Source organism: Cavia porcellus, unplaced genomic scaffold (assembly GCF_034190915.1).
Source record: "Cavia porcellus strain 051 isolate PalLab524CR breed Dunkin Hartley unplaced genomic scaffold, mCavPor4.1 scaffold_6, whole genome shotgun sequence".
Classification (NCBI taxonomy): domain Eukaryota; kingdom Metazoa; phylum Chordata; class Mammalia; order Rodentia; family Caviidae; genus Cavia; species Cavia porcellus.
In genome coordinates, this window is record NW_026947489.1 from 104,733,575 (window position 1) to 104,752,884 (window position 19,310).

At 62.1% G+C, this 19,310-nt stretch overlaps 1 protein-coding gene across 21 annotated transcripts in view; it reads right to left on the bottom strand.

Annotated features, from left to right (window-relative positions):
- Positions 1-1,681: 1,681 nt before the first annotated feature.
- Positions 1,682-19,310, bottom strand: part of Brsk2 (BR serine/threonine kinase 2) — a 33,907-nt gene continuing 16,278 nt past the window's right edge. Inside the window, exons 2-22 of one of the 21 annotated variants that reach the window (XR_010048430.1) lie at positions 17,548-17,642; positions 16,997-17,082; positions 15,987-16,127; positions 15,601-15,717; positions 15,137-15,170; positions 14,831-14,899; positions 14,591-14,737; positions 13,659-13,690; positions 13,276-13,440; positions 13,058-13,155; positions 12,836-12,986; positions 11,061-11,126; positions 9,663-9,723; positions 8,829-9,036; positions 8,429-8,477; positions 6,072-6,195; positions 5,252-5,432; positions 5,094-5,183; positions 4,846-4,939; positions 3,535-3,582; positions 1,682-2,423 (exon numbers count right to left, since the gene is read on the bottom strand). Coding sequence is in view for 16 of the 21 variants with exons in the window: in XM_063251937.1 (XP_063108007.1) it covers positions 2,624-2,838; positions 3,535-3,582; positions 5,094-5,183; positions 5,252-5,432; positions 6,072-6,195; positions 8,429-8,477; positions 8,829-9,036; positions 9,663-9,723; positions 11,061-11,126; positions 12,836-12,986; positions 13,058-13,155; positions 13,276-13,440; positions 13,659-13,690; positions 14,591-14,737; positions 14,831-14,899; positions 15,137-15,170; positions 15,601-15,717; positions 15,987-16,127; positions 16,997-17,082; positions 17,548-17,642 (2,177 nt within the window). In the remaining 5 variants the exon portion in view is untranslated. Of the gene's footprint in view, positions 2,839-3,534; positions 3,583-4,845; positions 4,940-5,093; positions 5,184-5,251; positions 5,433-6,071; positions 6,196-8,428; positions 8,478-8,828; positions 9,037-9,662; positions 9,724-11,060; positions 11,127-12,835; positions 12,987-13,057; positions 13,156-13,275; positions 13,441-13,658; positions 13,691-14,590; positions 14,738-14,830; positions 14,900-15,136; positions 15,171-15,600; positions 15,718-15,986; positions 16,128-16,992; positions 17,083-17,547; positions 17,643-19,310 lie in introns of all 21 variants that reach the window. The other 20 variants (XR_010048432.1, XR_010048431.1, XR_010048434.1 and 17 more) reach the window with 20 other exon arrangements.

The window sequence follows — 19,310 nt, forward strand, 5'->3', positions numbered from 1 at the left end:
GCCGACATTCCCTCTTTTCCATATGAGCAGCGGAGAGCCGGGCTAGCCCCCCAGGCTGCCTCTGCACACCCAGAAGCTTCCTTTCTCCAGCCAGACTGGAGAGCTGCATGGGACTCCCTCATCTATAAGCCCGCAGATGAGTCAAAAGCTGGGTTCTCACCAGCCACTGTGTCCAAGAAGACCCTGCTCATTGCAGCAGGGAGGACGCCTGGGGTCCATGGGCAGGTCAGGGATGTTGCAAAGCCCTGCCAGCATGGAACACTGCACCAGAGACCATCTGCAGGCTGCGTACGACACCACCTTGCTCTCCAGGGCTGGCAGGATGGCAGGGCCTCCTACCAAGCCACACAAGTCAGCCGAGTGTGCCAACCCCTCAGACATGTATCTGGAGACTGCTGTCACCACTGGCCTCCAGCTCCAGGGCTGGTCCCAGTGCCTCATTAGGATTCTCCCAAGTGAGGAGGAGAGGGCTTATGCTCCAGGAGACAGGCCAGGTGCCAGGGGAGGTGGTGCAGGTATAGGATGGATAGCACTCGCCCCTCTGTGCTACTGGCCCTAGTGGCCCTTTCTCTGGCAAAGCCCTAGGGCCCTTCCTCCAGCTGGGCAGCCTGGGAAGAGGCCCTAGCATGGGCAGCTCCAACCCTGGCCACCTGGACCCCCATGCTGGACGCTGCTCTCTCCAGCTGATTGGACCCTGGCTGGACACCGTCAGGGCAGGCTGTCTTGGGGTGTCCTAGGCCCTTCCCGTGCCCACCCTGCCCACATGGAGAGCTTGTGTCAGCTGACTTTATGGAAGGAATTTATTGTTCTGGGACTGAGTAGCTCACAGCTGTCTGACAGGGTACACTGGACGGGCCCATCCACTCCGTGGCTCAGTATGAGTCCGCATATTGAAGTACAAAAGAGGAAGGCTAATGCAAGGTATTGGTTCCGTGTCCTGTGTCTCTACAAGAAGCCCTTCCCCACCTGTGCTCATGACTTTGCTGTTACAGGTGGCTGACTTTCTCTTAATTATAGAAATCGCGGCCTGCAGCAGAGTTTAATGTAACAGAAGCGTTTAAGATCTATGCACAAGGGACGGCGGGGGACACCCAAGCAGAGTGGACACTTACAGCAAAGACATGCATGGGGCCTGCCATGTGGCCGTACAGGAAGGACACGCAGCAGCTGGAGCGGGTGCGGCCAGGCAGGCAGCCCTCGTGGGCAGGCGGCTGGACCTCACTGGACAGCAGGGACACACCAGAGGCATATACCAACTCTTTCTAGCCTGATTTTTTAAACTTTTTTTTTTTTTTTTTTTTGCATTTTAATTGTGCACTACCATCCTGTGTGTGAGAGGGAACCTGCCCAGGGTCGTCCTCCCACCTCTCACTGCCAGGCACAAAACCAAGAGCACTGCGTGGTGCTGGCATGGGTGCCCTGGGACACCCCGCTGTGGACGCACCCTGAGCTGCTGCTTGTAGTGCAGACAGCAGGCCTGGGCCACACGGTTTGTGTGTGTATGTTTGTGTGTGTGTGTGTGTGTGTGTGTGTGTGTGTGTGTGTGTGTGCGCGTGCACGCGCCCACACGCGCACATGCATGTGTTCATATAAAGAACCGAGCCAGGAACTAAAACACAAACCTAGCCCTGCCCAGCGGCTCTCCCACCCCTGCACCCTTTTCCAAAAACAACCAAGAAAAAAAGTTTATAAAAATATCTTGCAGGAATTCTTTGAAGTTTACAGTAGCTTGCCAGTGCTGCACCCACAGCTGGCCCCTTTGGCCCCAGCCCCCCGACGGCTCTGTCCTCAGGACCTCCAGCTCTGGACCCACCCTGCCTGAGACAGACAAATGAACAGACAGATGGACGGCAGGAGGGTGGTCCTGCTGTCCCTTCCCTGAACAGAGAACAGAGACATAAAGGAACTCAATAAATTAAAACAGCAAATAAATAATACTGATGTCAGCCCAGCCCCTGCCTGGCCAGCCTGGTGGCTCTGCTGCCCAGGTCCGTCGCCCTCTGTCACGAGGGCCAGCAAAGCCAGGAGCGCCTGCAGCCCGATGCAGCTGTGGAGATGGATGCAGACACAGGAGGTGGCCTCAGTGAGGTGCAGAGGCGGTGAGGTGGCCACGAGGCCTCCCTGTGCAGCATGGAGGCAGGGGACGCGCCCTGCTGTGGCTTCGCCCACATGGGCCCCACCTGGTGGGTGGCAGCAGGTGGTCCCCGTGGAGAGCCTGCCCACTGGCAATCTGGGCAGCAGGGCTAGAGGAGGCATCCCTGGGGGCCAGGCCCTGCCATGCAGCTGCGCCTGCTGCTACGGGCAGGCAGAGGCAGTGACAGGAGGGAGGGCAGGTCCGCAGCAGCTGCCTTCGTCCGCCAGTGTCCGCCGGAGCACAGAGGTTGGCCTCGTGGAGGTGACATGTTAACTTTTCGGGATAATTCCTGGTATCAGAGCGGAAACAAGCGATGCTGTCAGAGACAGGCAGAGACAGAGACCATGAAAGAGTGAGAGTGCGCAGCAGCCCGGCCCGCAGGCCTGGCCGTGCTCCTCTCCTCTCCTGTCCTCTCCTGGCCTCTCCTGTCCTCTCCTGTCCTCTCCTCTCTCTCCTCTCCTCTCTTCCACTTGGGCGGGCCGGGCCAGGCTAGTGTCTAAGGCTGCTGGCTGCGGCGGCTGCCAGGGCCGAGTCCTTGCCCATGGGGAACTCGGCGTCCCCTTGAAGGCTAGTGGCCGCAGAGTCACCGAGGGGGCCGTGGGCACTCCACTTGGCGGGGGTGCTGGGGGCCTGGGCCGCCTGCCCACTCTTCTCGTCTGAAAAAAGTTGTTTAATTACGTCAAAGAAGTTACTCAATGGGCTGCCTGGGTACACAAAACAGGAGACAAAAAAGAGAAAAGAATGGGGGAGAGGAAGGGGAAGGAGAGAGAAAGAACAAACAAATGAACGGAGGGGCCTTGACGAGAGAAAGGAAAGCCCAGCAGCTGGGCCCGAGAGGGCGGAGCAGGGGCCCTGGCAGCAAGCAGGGTGGGCAGGCGGCCGCAGGGTCCCACGCCAGGGCCACCCCTCACCAGCCCCTCCCCCCAGGGCCACAGGGGCGACCCCAGCAGTGGCTGGCTGCGAGCCTGCGGCCACCACATCAGCCCCAAAAGCCTCAAGCCTGGCCCCTGACCAGCGTGGACAGCTTAGCACACAGACAGATGAACAGATGGCGGACAGGCATGGAGGGCATGGCAAGAGGTGGAGGGCGTGGCAAGGTTGGGGGCTGGGCACAAACAGCAGCGGCCAGGCCTCTGGTCCCGGAGGAAGACCGGCAGGGCTGAGGCAAGCGGCTCCTCTGGAGCCTGCGCCCCCTGGCAGGTGCGTGACAGGGGCCTGCCATCCACTCCCCACCCTGCTGCATCTGCTCCACTAGAGCCCTGTGGTCCCCTGGCCTCTCCTGACCCTGGCAGGGGTGGGGCGGTGCAGCTGGAACCTGAGCTGCCCTGATGCCCGGGGGAGGCTGCAGGGGAGCCAAGGCGAGCCAGGCAGAGGTGCTGGCAAGCGGGTGGGGTTCTTACCACATTTGGAAAGCCGCCCCGTCATCATTTCCATACAGTTAGTGGTGTCTGGAGCACAGAATGGAGAGAGGAGGGAGGGAGAGAATGAAAGGGGGCCCGTGAGGGTGGGGTGAGCAGGGGCGGGGCTTGGATGAGAGCCCAGAGCTGGGAGGGGTGGCGCAGGCTGCCACGGAAGGGTCCCCATGGCCACAGCCTTGGACCCTCCTGGACAGAGGACATCAGGTTTCGAGGCTCTGGGCCACACCCTGTGGCTCCCAGGGCCTAGCTGTGTGGCCCCTTCCTCTGTGGCACCTGGGAAAGCCGCTGCTGCCTGCCAGGTGTGCTTCGGGACCCAGGCCTCTCCTGCCCCCACCTTGGGCCTATCGGGTGGCTGTGGCCCCAGGGAGGTGCAGTGGTGACTGCTCCCTGTGGCGGGGCGCTGGGCTTGCTGCACTGGGGAGACCCACATGGGTAAGGGGGCACGGGCTGGGTCTCCAGAGGCTCAGCAGACAAGCTGCAGGCTCTGCCCTTCACAGCCCCTGCCACTCCCATCACTCTGTCTTTGGGGTCCCTGTGAGCACAGCCCTTTGTTCCTCAGCCTCTGCCCCCACACCCGTTTTAGTGGGGGCCAAAGCCCCAGGAGGCAGCAGCTGCCCTGGGCTGACCACACACCTTCTCGCACAGCGGCCATGGGGGCCCAGCTACGCTCTGCCTACCAGCAGCCCATGGGGGCCCAGCCACGCTCTCAGCCCTGGCTCAGCCCCACCACCACCACACATGACAAGGTGTACATGAGGGACACAGCCACAATGATGGAATGAGGATGAAATGAGAGGTGAGTGCACGGACCGAGGGTCCCACACAGACAGCGGCCCTGCAGGCCACAGTGCTCAGAGTGGCGGGGCGCAATTATTGGGCCCCAGACCAGGACCCCTAGTGACACCAGCAACCCCAGCGGCACCAACACTCAGCGCACCCCACTACCAGACACAGCCTGTGAGGCACCTGCCTCACCCATCACACTGCCCTACAGGGCTGAGCTCATACCACGGGTGCCCCAGCTCCTTCGGAGGCTGCTAAGCAGCCGATACACCGGGGGGTGCAGCTGCAGCTGGGGCCTCAACCATCCTGCTTCTGGAGCCCCAGCCCCTCTCTTGGGGTGCTGTGCAAAAGGCCCCGGGGGGCACGGCCTCAGGTGCTACCCCCACAGCCCACCGGGGCTGCCCCGTGTCCGGCCACCTGGTGTGGGGCCCTCTCAGGCCAGCCTGGCTCTCGCCCAAGGCCCTGCCGCAGCCCCGCCCGCCCCGGCCGAACAGCGGCCGGACACCTTACCTGCCATGTCACAGGCTACTCTCGTAGCTGGTGGCCACCTTCTGGCCCTTAAGCCCAGCACCCCAGCTCAGTCCTGGCGCTGGCGGGGGCGGTTCTACAGTGGACAAGAGGCGCCTTTCAGTGTGCTGCGGCTGCCATGCCAGGGGCCCTGCTCCCTGTTCCCTGAGGGTGAGCCCTGTCTGGCGGGGGGCGCCTGGTCCTGTACCTGCCGCCACTCGCTAGCACAGGAGCTTCGGGCCTCGCCTCACCTGACAAGTGCTGGGCTGCCGGCTGGTCGTGCGAGCTCAGCAGCTGGGCCTGGATGGTCTCCGCCACCCTCTTGAAGCGGCGACTGGGGCCTGGGGGAGACAGGGATCAGGACCCTGGCTACGGGCAGCCGTGCACCCCTACCCGGCTGGGCACTCACCTGAGAGCAGGGTGAAGGTGACGGAGTAGATGCCATTCTCCTTCTGCGCCTCGCCGCCCTCCGTGTACGTGATGTCCACCTGGAACCTGACGGGCTTTTGGAACACAGCTGGGCCACCTGTGGCCTTGTACTCGGCCCGGAAGCTGGTCTGTGAGATGACACTGTGGCTGAGGCTGGGGATCTGTGGGGCAGGTAGACGAGCATGAGCAAGGGGCTAGGGTCACTCTGCTGTGGCTCCGCCCCCTGCAGGGTGAGGACACCAGTGGGAGTGCCTGGCCCACTGGGATGGGGACCCCACTAGTCCTGAGTCCTGGCCCACACGGGAGTACCAGCACCTGCCTTGGGTGTGAGTTCAAGTTGCAAAAAACAGAAAGGTCACCTGGCACAGGGGCTCCGGCCAGACGGGCAGAGAAAAGAAGGCAGAAGCAGGCTGGCACAGGGCCGGGCTCAGGCTGCCCAGCCCAGGCAACCCCAAAGAACTAGGGGAGTGTCTGATAGGCAAGAGCACCTAGTGGGGGGCCAGGCCAGGCTGGGAGGGGACCATCTGAGAAGACCCCAGGCTCCAAGCCCAGGACAAGGCGGAGGTCTGTGAGGAGTGGGCAGGGAACCCTGGGGCCTATGCTGTCTAGGAGTGGTCTGCATGGGGTCTCTGGGGGCCTAGACCCAAGTATAGCCCACACTCACAGAGGCAGCACCAAACCTCAGCATCCAGAAGCTGCTTTGTACAAATGCATCCCACAGCCAGCCCCTGGTGCACTTGTCCTAGGCCCCTGGGCCACCAGGAGCCAAACAGGGCATGTCCAGGAGGAAAAGGGCTCACCGACAGGAAGGCGTGCACAATGTCAGCCTTGATGGAGCTCAGGGGTTTGTCTTTGATGACCACAAAGATCTGCTCCTCCTTCTCCAGGTTGATAAAGTTCCCGAACCAAGACTTCTTGGCCAGCCTGGGTGGGGCAGAGGCTGTAGTGACCACTAGGGCTCTGCCGCCGACTCTAACTTTACTCCCTGGCCCACCCACACAGCACCGCACCACCACAAACCCTCTGCACACCCATCTTCTAACACAAGACTCAGCCCCCCAACCCTAACCCCGAGCCAAAGCCTGCACCTGCCTTCCCATCCCAAATCCTGCCACACACACCCTCACTGACCCGTGCTACTGACCCTTGGCCCCTCCTGGTCATGCTGCTCCCAGTGCCTGCCCTTCATTACCCTGAGTGGCTTCCTGGCCCCGACCCTTGGTCTAGGTTCCTAAATTTTGAAGTGGCCCTCTCTGCCCCACCCCACCAGTGTCCCTAGCTTAGTAGTAGTATGCTCAGACCATACTCCTCCCACTGGCAGAGTGTCCTGAAGATTGGTGGCCAGCCCCCAAGAACAGGAGAGTTCCTCCCAGAGCACCCTCCATAGCCCAGTCCCAGCAGCTGACTATAGGACACCATGGCTCAGCAAGAGCCACCTGGCATCTGCCTGCTGCCCAGCGATCGCCAGGCCCCATTCCCCTCTGTGTGCCATCACCCACTATCCGCCTTATGCCCAGGCTGGACATGCAGGCAGGGATGCATGCCTCAGTCTCCCTGGCATGCCAAGCCTGACCTGCTTCTGAAGAGACCCCTGTGAGGCCGTCTCACTAACTGGCCTCCCTCTGCCAGCCCATGTCTTCAGTTGCCTGGACAGTTCTTCCCCAGTGCAAGTCGAGGTGCCAAGCCTGGTGGGTGCTGTACTCAGACTCAGGCCCCAAATCAATCTACCTATGCCACCTAACCTCAGTGTGTCCCAACACCCATCCTGCGGGAGGGGCCCACGTGGCCATGCAGCACCAAGCAGACGCCCAGGCCCAGCATGTGTCCCACCACAGGGGCAGTGGTAGGGACCACAGGGACCCCTTCTGGAGCTGCTCTTGGCCCCACCAACCCCCCTACATTCCCAGTGCAGCCACCATCCACCCTTGCAGCTGCTCCAGGGCATGGGGCCCAGCCCAGGCATCTGGGTGTGCTCAGCCATCTGGAAACCACAGACCAGGGTTCCGATGGCCCCGTCCTGAAGATGACAGGAGATGCAGCACCCCAGCTTCTGCTCTGAGAGTCAGCAGGATGACTTCCAAGAGGCTGTGACTGGAGGCTCATGGTTCGAGACTGTGCACATGGCTAAGAGCACACAGCAGCCCAGGTGGCCACAATGGTGCTGGGTGAATGCAGTGCTGAAGCATGGGCTGGGTGCAGCAGTGACCCTTGCTGGCCCCCACCTCATCTCCCTGAGAGAAGGGCCCAGCTTTCTGCAAAGTCACTGTCCCTCCTGCCTCGTGCCGGCCATGGCCAGGTCCGTCTCTCTGACCACCCCAAAGAAGCAGGTCTGGTGGCAGATGGACCAAGCCCTCAGTGCAAGGGCATGCAACATGCAGGTCCTTTGAGGGAGACCAGCCGCTGGAGGAAGAGAGGAAGCCGGTGGTCACCACGCAGACTGGCTGGCTACTGTTTTGGAAAGCAGTGACCCCAAGTGTGTTTCCGACAGACCCCGAACAGTGGGCAACAGTCCCAGCCACAGGGCTGGTGCACACAAGTGGCTGTCAGAGGTCCTCACTCAGAGCCAGGGACACAGCAAGGTGCCGCTCTCACTCCAAGTCCAGGCTGTCCCTGCTCTCTGCAGGTGCATAGCCATCTTCATTCCACGTTGTCACGTGCACAGCCCCGGGGACCACAATGGGGACCACCGGGAGTTCATCTCATGGACGCCTACCAAAAGCCGTGCTGGCCAGGGCTGCAGGGCTCTCCATCTCAGTTCTGTCCTCCAGGGAGACACTCAAAGCATGGCACCTGCCTCACTTGCCCACACTGTCCACACTAGGCCTCTGCCGGGGCCCTGCCCTGCCCACACAGTGCCCTGCAGGCCCCACCAGCACCATCCCCTCCTCAGCATGGCGGGCCCCTCCAGACCCATGGTGCTTGCAGTTCTTGTCGCTCTGCTCCCTGTTCTGGGTCCCCCAGAGGCACTCCCACCAGCCTTGCTGTCAGGCTCCAGGGACTGCAAGGGCCAACCGGGCCTTTGACAATGGGACCAGAGCATAATAGAGGGCTCCAGGAAAAGCACCTCAGGTTACTGTCCCCTCTCTGGGAAGGGACCCATGTCCCTCCACTGGCCCAGTGTCCCGGCACCAGGCAGCCTCATGTGGGAGTCACTTACTCTGGGGAGGACTCCGGGGTCAGGTTGGACATCTCCTCGGGTGTCGGAACTGCACACAGGAAGGATGGGGAAGGCAGTGACTTCTCTGGCCTGGGCTGGGCATCCTCAGCCCCTGCACCCATCCACCCTGGTGCTGTGGGGAACCGTCCAGGCACTGGGGCTGAGGTCATTGTGCCTTCTGGGTCTGTGGCCACCCCTCCCCTGACACACACCCCAGCAGGCTGGGGAGGGCCCATGGCTACCTCACACAGCCCAGGACACAGGGCCACCAGGAGAGCTGGCCAAGCCCACACGCCTGGACAGGAGAGGCCAGGCTGACCTCAGTGCTCTCGAATCCTGAAGCACTAGGCAGCCCACGGCTGTGGGTGCCAACCAGCCCCGCACCCCACCCTGTGCTCACCTTGCAGTTTCCGGCGGTGGAAGCGTGGCGAGCCCAGGAAGCTGTTCTTGATGGAGTTGAGCCGTGTCCGCCAGGGCACCCCTCCAACGCTGGGGCTGGACGGTGGTGTGGGGTTGGGCGTGCCAGCCGGACTCTCCTTTGGCGTGTGGACAGGCGTCCCCTTGGGGGTGGGGAGGGGACTGCCCCTCGGTGAGGGGTGAGGGGTCACCTGTATGGTGGGGACAGATTTGGTGTTCGGTTCAGTCTCAGGGTCTAGCAGGGCTGGGGGCTCTGAGGACAAGGCCAGTGGGGGGCCACGGCCAGGGCCGGGTGGCTGAGCCTGAGCACAGGCTGGGAGTGGATGGGACTTGGTGCCCTGCAGCGGCTTGTCACTCAGCTTGGCCTTGCGCGGCAAGGTCTGGGTCCTGGGGCTGGGCCGGGGCATGGCCTGCAGAGTGAGTGCGTGTCCAGGCCGCGGGGTGCTCCGACAAGCTTCGGGCTCCACAGAGGCTGCCCGGGAACAGGCCACGAGGGGCAGATCAGGGGGCGGGGGAGGCAGGACGAACTTTCTGACAGGCTACCAGAGTGGAGGTGAGCAGGAGGGGTGACCATGAGATGCCATGCGTGCCCCACCCCATGCACACACAGCATTCAGGGACCCAAGCAGGACCAGTGAAGGCAGCCAGGGCCACAGAAAAAAACATGACACACGAGAGGACAGACAACACAGAACAGAAGAACGTGCAGTTAGCCAAGCAGCCACACGAGCTGCCCTGGCCAGCATGGGCCACCAGCTCCCCCCCACACACCGCCGGGATGCAGCCACAGCTGAAACCAGCATGGGCAGTCACTCACCCGGGGGCTGCTGAGGGGGCTCGTGGAGAGGCCTGAGGAGGCACCACTGATGGACCGAGACCTGGGGGTGGCAAAGCAGAAAGGAGATCACATGGGGCCCCCAGGGCCTCTTCCCCGGGGACCTTCCGGATGCCCTGAGGCTCCTTGCTGGGGCAGCCTGCAGAGCCCAGGATGTCCCTGGATGGGCACGGTAGTGCCCAGGCTCTTCCTGCTGACCTCACCCTCCAGGCCCAGCATGCACCTGGGTCCTGGGCCTGCTGCCCACGTGGATGCCGTCAGAGGCCCAAGCCTGGCACAGGAGATGAGGGGACATGAGGCTGAGCCTCATCCTTGCCACTCCCGGAGCCATATCACCAAGTCTGGGCACAGGCACCTGCCAGGCACCACCAGCCCAGCCCTGCACGTCTGTCCACTGCCACCCAAAGACCCACCTGGGGCACCCCACGCCCCTCATACCACTGCTGCTCCCTCAGTTGGAAACCCAGCCTGGCCAGCGAGTCCCCTGCGGAGGGCACTGGGCCATGATCCCCTATACTACAAGGCTAACGACCCTCGTAAGAGTGACAGGGGCTGAGGCCACTGTAGAGAAGAGCTGACAAAGAAGATACCTCACGGCCCCGCCGGCCACACCCGCCTGCCCTGCGGCACCTGACCACACTGGCCCCCAGCACCTGTGGGTGGGGCCACGGCCACCTGCTAGGCTCCCCATCTGGCCACCAAGGGAGCCAGGAGGCAGCAGAGACTGGCTCCCAGCACAGCACCCAGCCCTGAGAGAGGTCAGGGAGGCAGGAGTCCCCCAGAGCAGCAGCCAAGAGCAAGCGAGGCCCATAGCGCCCCAGCCAGCCAGCAGCTCACCCCAGGGCACAGGGACGGCGAGGAGAAGCAGGAAGAGGAGGGAGGCCTGCACTACGACAACCTACGACCTACGGCGGGAGGCGGAACCCACTACAGCTGAGTGGGTACAGCAGCGGGAGGCAGGGTACGGGAGGTGCAGGCATGAGCTCAAGAGGGACAGGGCATGGCCGGGGGGCCAGCACCAGTGGGCAGAGGTCCTGCTGGGCACAGCCACCCTGCCTGGCTCAGCCAGTGCTGGGCCAGCTGCTCTGCTTCTACTGTAGCCAGTGTAAGCAGCCTAGCTGACCTGGCGCCCGGGTTGCTGAACCCCACTAGGCAGTCCGTCAGCAGGCACACCTGTCTCAAGTCATGGCTCTTCCAGAGTGATGGCCACACCCTGCCACCCCGACCCTCTTCCCCAGCTCCCCCTGGCCCTGGACAGTGCCATTCCCAGACAGAGGGATGGGAGCGTCCTGCACAGCCCGCCGCCAGGCCCGCTCTGCTGCCTGGCCTGCAGGGCGCGCCTCTGGGCTGAAGGGCAAGGGCGGAGGGCAGGGTGTGTACCTGTCTCCCGTGCTGAATTGGGGATGGGCTTCAGCGATATCCAGGCTTTTACTGAACATTGCTTTACTACAGCAGGAACAAAGCGAGAAAACAGAGTTACTGCCACACGCACGGAGGTCAGCTCCAGGCCTGGCTGCTGCCCGGGAAACCAGGTGGGCCTCACAAGGCTCTGGGCAGGGCGCAGCCACCTGACCCAGGCCCATGCACTGAGACAGCAGAGATGGAGATGCAAGGGCAGGGGCCAGAGGGTCCTGCCTCCCTGGGAAGCCCGCAGGGGGTGGCTTGGTCAGGTCTGGCAGGTGTCCAGCACTCACCGCCGACGCCCAGGACACCCCTATGCCAGTGGGCAGCCAGGCCAAAAGCAGAAGCAACCAGGATGTGGTGAGACTTCCAGAGACCCTCAGGATGGCATCCGCCCCACTTGGTGGCGGGAAGCTGGGGCGGAAGCCAAGGAAGCCTGCTCAGTCCACAGCATGGGAAGGGCAGGGTGAGGCACCTGGGCTACAGTGAGGGACACGCAGGACACTGTGGGCTTCAAGGACGGCATGGTCAGGAGGGGCCCTTGCTGTCCAGCCTAGTACCAGGAGCAAAGGTACAGAGGGCCAGAGCCCTAGTGCTGGAGGCCGAACCAGCCCACCCTGGAGGGTTCAGGCAGCTGGGGCAGGATAGTCTTATCTAATGGCTGCCCAGCCACCTCATGGGTCCTGCCCCGGCACCCAGCAGAAAGGGGCAGTGGGATGCCAGAGCCCGGACCACATGACTGACCGAGGAAGGCTAGGGCTACTGAGACTTCCCAGGCCCTACACAACTAAGACCCCACCTGCTGAAGAAGGCTGGGCCCCCTAGTCCTGTGTCCAGCACCAAGGATTATGAGGGCCTCGGCAGCCCTGCCTAGCCTACACCTATCCGGGCTCTGGAGCTGGAACAACTCTACATCTGCTATCACCCCTCGGCGTCCACATCCCCCCATGGCATCACAGGCCACTCATGGGGCAGGGCTTGGGGAGATAGCCAGCTGGACTGGTGGCTCCAACAGAGCCCGGGTCCAGTCAGTCCTATTCAGCCCAGCTCAGCACAGTTCAATCCAACTCAATCCTGTTCATCCCAGTTCAGTCTAGTTTAAGCCACATCAGTCAGTTTGTTCATTCCATTTCAATCAAATTCAATCCATTTAAGTCCAACTTAATCTGGCTCAGCCCAACTCAGTCTAGTTCAACCTCTATCAATTCAGTTCAATCCACTTTACTTATTTAGCTCAGCTCAGCTGGATTCTGTCCAGTTCACTCCTGCTCAGCCCAGCTCATTCCAGTTCTATTCTGTTTGGTTCAGCTCAGTTCAGTTTAACCTAGCTCAGTCCACTTCAACCCAGTTCAGCCAAGTTCAGTCCAATTGAAATCCAGGGTATCCCAGTGCAAGCTAGTTTAATCCAGTTCAATTCTGCTCAGCCAAACTCATTCCAGGTAAATCCAGGTCAGTCCACTCAGTCTAGTCCAGCTTAGCCAAGTTCAATCCAGTCTACCCAGACCAGCCCAGGTTGGCTCAGTTGGGCTCAGTCTGGCTCAGCCCAGCCCAGTCCAGCCCAGCCTTCTCAGCTGAGCCCAGAGCAGTGCCGCCAGCCCCTGCAACCCTGCAGACCACAGCACAGCTCGATCCAGCCCAGCCAGTAACCCAGGCCCAGAACTCAGGCCAGGCCAGATGTAGGAGCACGATAGGAGGCTGACACAGCCCCCCTTGGCAGCAGGAGGACAGCCTGGGCCCCCAGAGAAGGCACGCACCTCTGGCCGTGCTGCGCCATCTCAATGGCTCGCCGCGCAGGCACTGGGGAGCCACCGTCAGTCACGCTGAGCACCTCCATGGACTTGCGCTCGGGCCGACGCTTGCCATGCCGGTTCAGCATCGGGGAGTCCACACGCTTCCGGGGAGGGTCTGTGTGCAGGTGAGGGGTCAGCAGGCAGCTGGTGGGGCCCGGGGCGTGGGACAGGGTGGAGGCCACACACCTATCTCGTTCCTGGGCGGCAGGTCCTCATCCTCGTGGCTGGGATACCTTTCTTTCCGGTCCAAGAGGAGGAAGTAGATCATCTTCTCCTGGTTCTCCCTGCAGTGTCGAGGGGGCATTAGGAGGGTCGGGACGCGGTGTGCACTGCTGGCTGTAGGATCTGGCCACCAAGCGGGCTCCATACCAGGGTGGAGCTCACCCACCCACCCCTCAGCTTACTCCTCAGACAGCAGGTCCTGGAGTAGCTTGTTGCGGTCCCGGAAACAGCCCAGTGAGTGCATGCTGTCCAGCACGTCGGGATCAATGTCCTCTAGACTGGGCAGCGAACGGATCTGCACCTTGCGTGGGATGGGCTGCTCTGGCTCTGGCTCATTCTTGCCCCCTCTGTGGACAATGGCGCCATGGTACTCTCCCCAGTCTGGCCATCCCACCCACCCTGAGGCCACGGGCGGGTGGGAGCCAAGGTCCTGCATGTGCTGTCCCTAGCCCTGCCCCCGCAGGCCTGACCTGCCTCTCCAGCACCAGCTGCCCCCATTTCCTAGCTGGCCCTGCAGGTCACAGTGCAGACAAAGCAGGTGTTAGTGCACAGAGAATCTACTTACATATACCAGATGTGTTTCTGAATGTGCTCTAGCTACAAAAAAAGAGAGACAGGTGTCAGTGCAGGCTCCCACATGAGGAGGTGGGGCTAAAGCACGAGGGAGGCAGGTAGGAGCTGGATGCCCAGAGCCCCAGCTAGCACCCTGCCCACTTCCCCCGCCACAGGGGTCACAACCACAGAGGGAGAGGAGCGCGTGACAGGTGGGATCCAGGCAGTGCCAGAGTGCAAGGGGAAGGGGCAGGAACGCAGGTTCCAGAGCCGGTGCCGCCTGTTGGGGCGCCTGGCGAGGCACCAGTACCAAGGCCAGGTGGCTGGGAGTGGACTGCTGAGTACAGTGCGGGGGCTTGGGCAGCCCCACTGGGGCATCTCCCACCACCTGCTGCCTTGCCTGGACGTTAGCCTGCACCCCTGCTCACAGTGCCCCAAGGGAGACTCACCAGTGCCCCTGAACCCCACTCACAGGCATGGGCTTGCCACCTACCTTGCAGGTGCCCCTACACATGGCATGAGCACACATAGTCCTGGGCACACGCTCCTGCATGCACACATCTGTTCACACAGTACACATGCCCTGACACACACATACCTGTGCACACTCACCCTGGCACACGCACACATCTGGACACTCAGGTCCTAGCACACACTCGTAACACCTTGCTCCTATACCTTTGCATAAACACACTTGTGCATACTCTGGCACTGGACATATCTGTACACATGCACCCTGGCAAGGCTCACACCCATGCACAGTGGAACGCACAACTGTGGGCACTTCTTACATGTCTGGCACCACACCAGGCACATACACACCTTGCACACCATGCTCCCTGGCTCACGCCAGGCCCCCCACGCAACTGTGACAGAAGGGCCATGTGCACGGCAGGGCTGCCTGCAGAAGGGTGACCCTGGAGCTGGGGCTGAGAAGGGACACACCGTGAGGCGCCGGGCCGCATCCACCTCGATCATGCCGCGCAGCAGGCTCTGGCAGTCAGGCGGGATGAAGTGTGGCATGTGGAACACACCTCGCTTGACCTTTTCCAGCAGCTGCCGCAGGTTGTCGTCGTCAAAGGGCAGCGCCCCCTGTGGGCAGGCCGGTGGCATCAAGAGGGCAGGAGGAGCAGGGCAGGGCAAGGAGGGGGCCAGGAGGAAGAGGCGGGGCTGTGGGGGACTCACCACCAGCAGAGCAAACAGGATCACCCCGCAGCTCCACACGTCTGCCTTGCGGCCGTCATACTTCTCCCCCTGCAGGCAGGGACATGGCAGGTGTCCCCTGAGGCTCAGGGTGCAAACAGTCTGGGAGACCACAGGGCCCAGGCCAGGCCTTAAGAGTCCTGGGGGCAAGGGACTGGGGATTTAGCTCAGCGGCATAAGCGCCTGCCTTGCAAGCAGGAAGTCATGAGTTCGATCCCCCATACTGAGAAAAAGGAAAAAGACAAAAAAAAAAAAAAGAGTCCTGGGGGCAGCAGTCAGGCTACTTACCCGGATCACTTCCGGGCACGCGTAGTGTGGGGATCTGGGGGCAAAGACATGGGTCAGGGGACAGGAAGTCAGTACCCTCCTCTAGGCAGAGCCTCCCTACCCACCCTGGGAGGCCATGGTGGCCTTGGGCAAGCCCCACACAACCCCAGTCCCCTGGGTGCTCCTGTGGGGCATCAACGTCCCTCCCTCCAGACCTGGGAGGGGCACCAAGGCCCCTGAGCAGGCACTGGAGCTGGGCAGGGGTCATGCCAGCCCCCAGGGGAGCAGGGACTGCAGCTGCTTGTAGGCTGGAGGCAGTGTAGAAACAGTGGGGCTTCTCGGCCTACGTGGGCCCTGGTTCCAGGACATGGCTGGGGTACCCCACCCCAGGCCAGGCAAGGGGCTGAAAACAGGGTTGGGCTGGTGTGATGCCCGGGCCCTGGGGCTACTGCCAGACAGCAGCTGGGGGGAGGGGTGCCACACACCCGCAGCTGGTCTCCAGCAGGCTGTCGCCGACCTGCAGGGACGCCATGCCAAAGTCCGCAATACGGATGTTGTTCTTCTCATCCAGCAGCAGGTTCTCAGGCTTCAAGTCCCTGTGGCTGGGGAGGGTGGTGGGGCTGACTAGGATGTCCTCTCCCCTCCCCAACTTTTGACGCAGACTGCTGCCCCCCGAGTGTCCACAAAGCAGCGGACAAATGACAGCCCAGCCTGGTGACATCGTGGATAGCCAATTAGGTCCCTCTTGCCCTGGGGGGCATTCCTGCCATCTTCCTGCCCAGCCACCTGGCTCCCCTGACCCGCGGGGAGGAAGCTTGGGCCTCGGGCACCTGCAGGGCAGGGAGTGTCATGGACCAGGATGGGCTCGCACCAGATGGAGTGGCTGTGGCAGAAGTCCAGCGCTGAGATGATCTGCCGGAAGAACTTCCGGGCCTCCTTGGGCGTCAGCCGCCCCTTCTTCACCAGGTAATCGAACAGCTCCCCCCCAGATACGTGCTCCAGCACCAGGTACCTGTGGGGCAGGGGTGTCAGTGCCCTCCGGAGCAGGCTGCAGCCAGGTTCCAGCTGCAGCAACAGTGCAGCGCCAGCCACTCAGGACGAGGCCTGCTGGGACCAGACTGGCCTCCTAGGACTGACCTGCTCCCCCTGCCTGCCCCCGGGGCAGCCGAGGAGCCACGCCATCACTCCACCTGGAAAGCACCGGGGGCCTGAGTGTTGCAGCCCTGCTGTGTCCAGCACCTGCCACATTTCACAGTCTGGGGGCTGCCTGTGCTCTCTATTGGTCAACTCTGTGTGTCCCAGGGGCTGACCCTGCAACCCTCATCCCTCATCTGGGCCCTACAACAGCCTGGCACCCAGACACATTCAGAGCATTCAAGGTGGGTGGCAAGGTGGGGCCAGGGAACCCCAACACTGCTCCGTATTCCCCAAGCAGCCTCTCCTCCAGGTAAGAGACACATAGACCCTGCGTGCCCTGCCCTGTCCCCAGCCTCAGACAACCCCACAAGTGACCACTCCACCCTGCCCCGGATGCACTCTCGGAGGCCAGTTCTGGAGTCACATAGCAGTGGGTGCTGGGGCTCCCTGGGATGAGGCTGCCAGGACAGAGCTGTGTGCTCAGTTCCACTGGATAGGAGTTGGCCTGGGCTAGGGGCCTGGTGACAGCGGCCAGTGACCCCAGGAACTAAGGCCATGAGAGAGTCCTGCAGTGGGAGTGGGCTCCCACAGCGAGGTCATGTGGTCAAGGCTCTGCCCACCCCGCCCCAGGAGGCTCTGTCCCCTGTTGGCCTCAGCTGGTAAAGCTGTGATGGCCAGGGCTGTGGCCTCCCCTAGCCCTCCCCCTGGCCTTGCCCCCCAGCTCTCCAGCCCAGCAATACCTACAAATATTTTTTGTTCTCATAGACGTCATGCAGCTTCAGGACGTGCGGGTGCTCGATGAGCTTCAGGATGGCAATCTCCCGTTCCACCTGCCAGAGAGAGCGTCAGGGTGGCCCGAGGGCCATAGGCCCACGGCCCATCCCATCCGGTCCAATGCTGCCTTCCTGGGCTGGGGAGATGGGGCACTAGGGATGCTGGCTGTGTACCTGGCCCCACATGGGATGCTTACGAGTACAACCAGCAGCCCATGCTATACCTGCAGGACCCTGGGACCAAGTGCACACATGGCGAGCAGCGGACAGGAGCATGCACCCTTCCACAGGCTCCCAGGCCTGCCCGTGAGCAAAAGCCAGGGCCTCTGTGCTTGTCACCCCCACCAACCTCCCCATGCAGGGCTGGCAGTGATGGGGCCACCCCGTCCACAGTGGGCCCAAGTGCGCACCAATCACAGGCCGAGCCTCTCCCCCCACAGTGGCTGCCCACAATGTCTCCCTTCTACAGCTGCTGCGGCAGCCCTGGCCCACCCTGAAGAGCCCTGGCCTTGTTGCCCATACCTTCATCAGCACGGACTCACTGAGCTTCTCACGATTGACGATCTTAATGGCAACTTTCTGACAGGTGACGCAGTGGATGCCCAGCTTCACTAGGCCTGCAGGAGAGCAGGCCAGGCTCAGCTCCAGGACCAGCAGGGACCCTGCTGCTGCCACTCCCCACCAGGAGCACCACGCAGGGACCACACACCGCCCTGGAGTCGCAGCCCTCTTTGATCTGAGGCTCTCCCCCAGGACTCCAGAGTCCTTCTCCATCCTGTGCCTCTATGAAGCCGTCCCTCTCTGCCTGCCTAGGGACAGCAGGTCAGCAGCTCCAACAGGGGGCTGCAGCCACGGCCCTGCTTCCTGACTCAAAGGACAGGATGCTCTGTACAGCCCGCTCGCCCTCAGCACAGCGTCCCGGCTCTGAGCCCCAGGTTGAACTGCTTGACCTCCCCATGGCACCCCACATAGTCACAGCTGGGCCCACACTCGGCTGTGGCCACCATGTCCTCTCCCTGCACCAGCCTGGTACACTGTCTGAGTGGGTGGTCCTGCCTGGTGTGTCCAGGCTTCTACATGAGGGTCACTTCCCACACAGAAAGCCACCTGGGGGCTGGAGTGGGGCTGGGATGAGCCCTTTCCAGGGTAACTCTCCTGCAAGACACTGGTGGTGCACACATGCTTGGCTATCTTATCAGGCTACAAGAGCCTTTGTTTGCATGGGAAATTAATCTTTCACTTGGGACATGCATCAAAAACACCCCAGGCTGTCCTGCACGCAGCGCTCACATCTGCACCATCCTGGGTCCCTGCCTCAGCTGCAGCCTGGGGTCTGTGGGTCGATGCCTGGACCCTGTGGAGCACAGCGATGCAGACCTGGAGTGAGGCTGGCAATTGTAGCCCAGCTCTGCTTCTGCTGGAAAGCAGCTCCAAAGGGTCCCCAAGACTCCTGTTGTCTCCCCAGCCAGCACACACATAACCCAAGTCTCCAGCAACCCAAGCCTAAGGCAGCCGCCTCCCTCTGCTGCCTGTGATCAGTGCAAGGCCTGTGATTCCCTCACTGCTGGAGGGCAAAGAGCTCACAGCAGGAGCCAGGAAGACAGGGAACCAACGGCCCAGCCACCCGCAGCCCGAAGCCCGGCACCACTCACTTTACACCTCGGGCATGGCCGCCACGCTGGGTCAGGGATCGCTGAGGGTGACCTCTGTCCAGCAAAAAGACCCCCAGACAATGCTCAAAAGAGCAGGAAATAGCTATAGCTAGCCACAGGACAGCTTTGACAAACTCGCAAGACCCAATCCTGAGAGTGCAGCCAGAGGCAGGAGCAGAAGGGTGACAGAGAGAAGGCTGAGGGCACGCTGAAGACACTGTCCTCTCATGTGACTGTCAGTCCCAAGGCATGAGAGCTAACTCCATCCATGTGGCCAGAGCAAGGCCAAGGGGACAGCTTCCTACCATGCCCAGGGGCAGGTGGACACAGCCTGCACAGGCTCAGGAAGCTTCGTGGAGAGGGCCCAGGCACCACGGAGCCACCCGCAGCTCAAGGACCACAGGACGCTGGTCTCAGCACGGGCGCACCCACGGCAGAGCACAGGTACCCAGACTTCAGGCAGCTTCAATGCAAGCCAGGTGAGACACTACAGGGGCAGAGCTTCCCACCAGTCTGCTGAGGGGGCCACACCCCATGTGAAGCCCATATCTTTCCCCCAGGAGGTCCTCCATCTGGGACAGGCACAGAAAGCCGTTCCAGGGTCCTGCATCCCCCACCCCCATGAACGAGTCT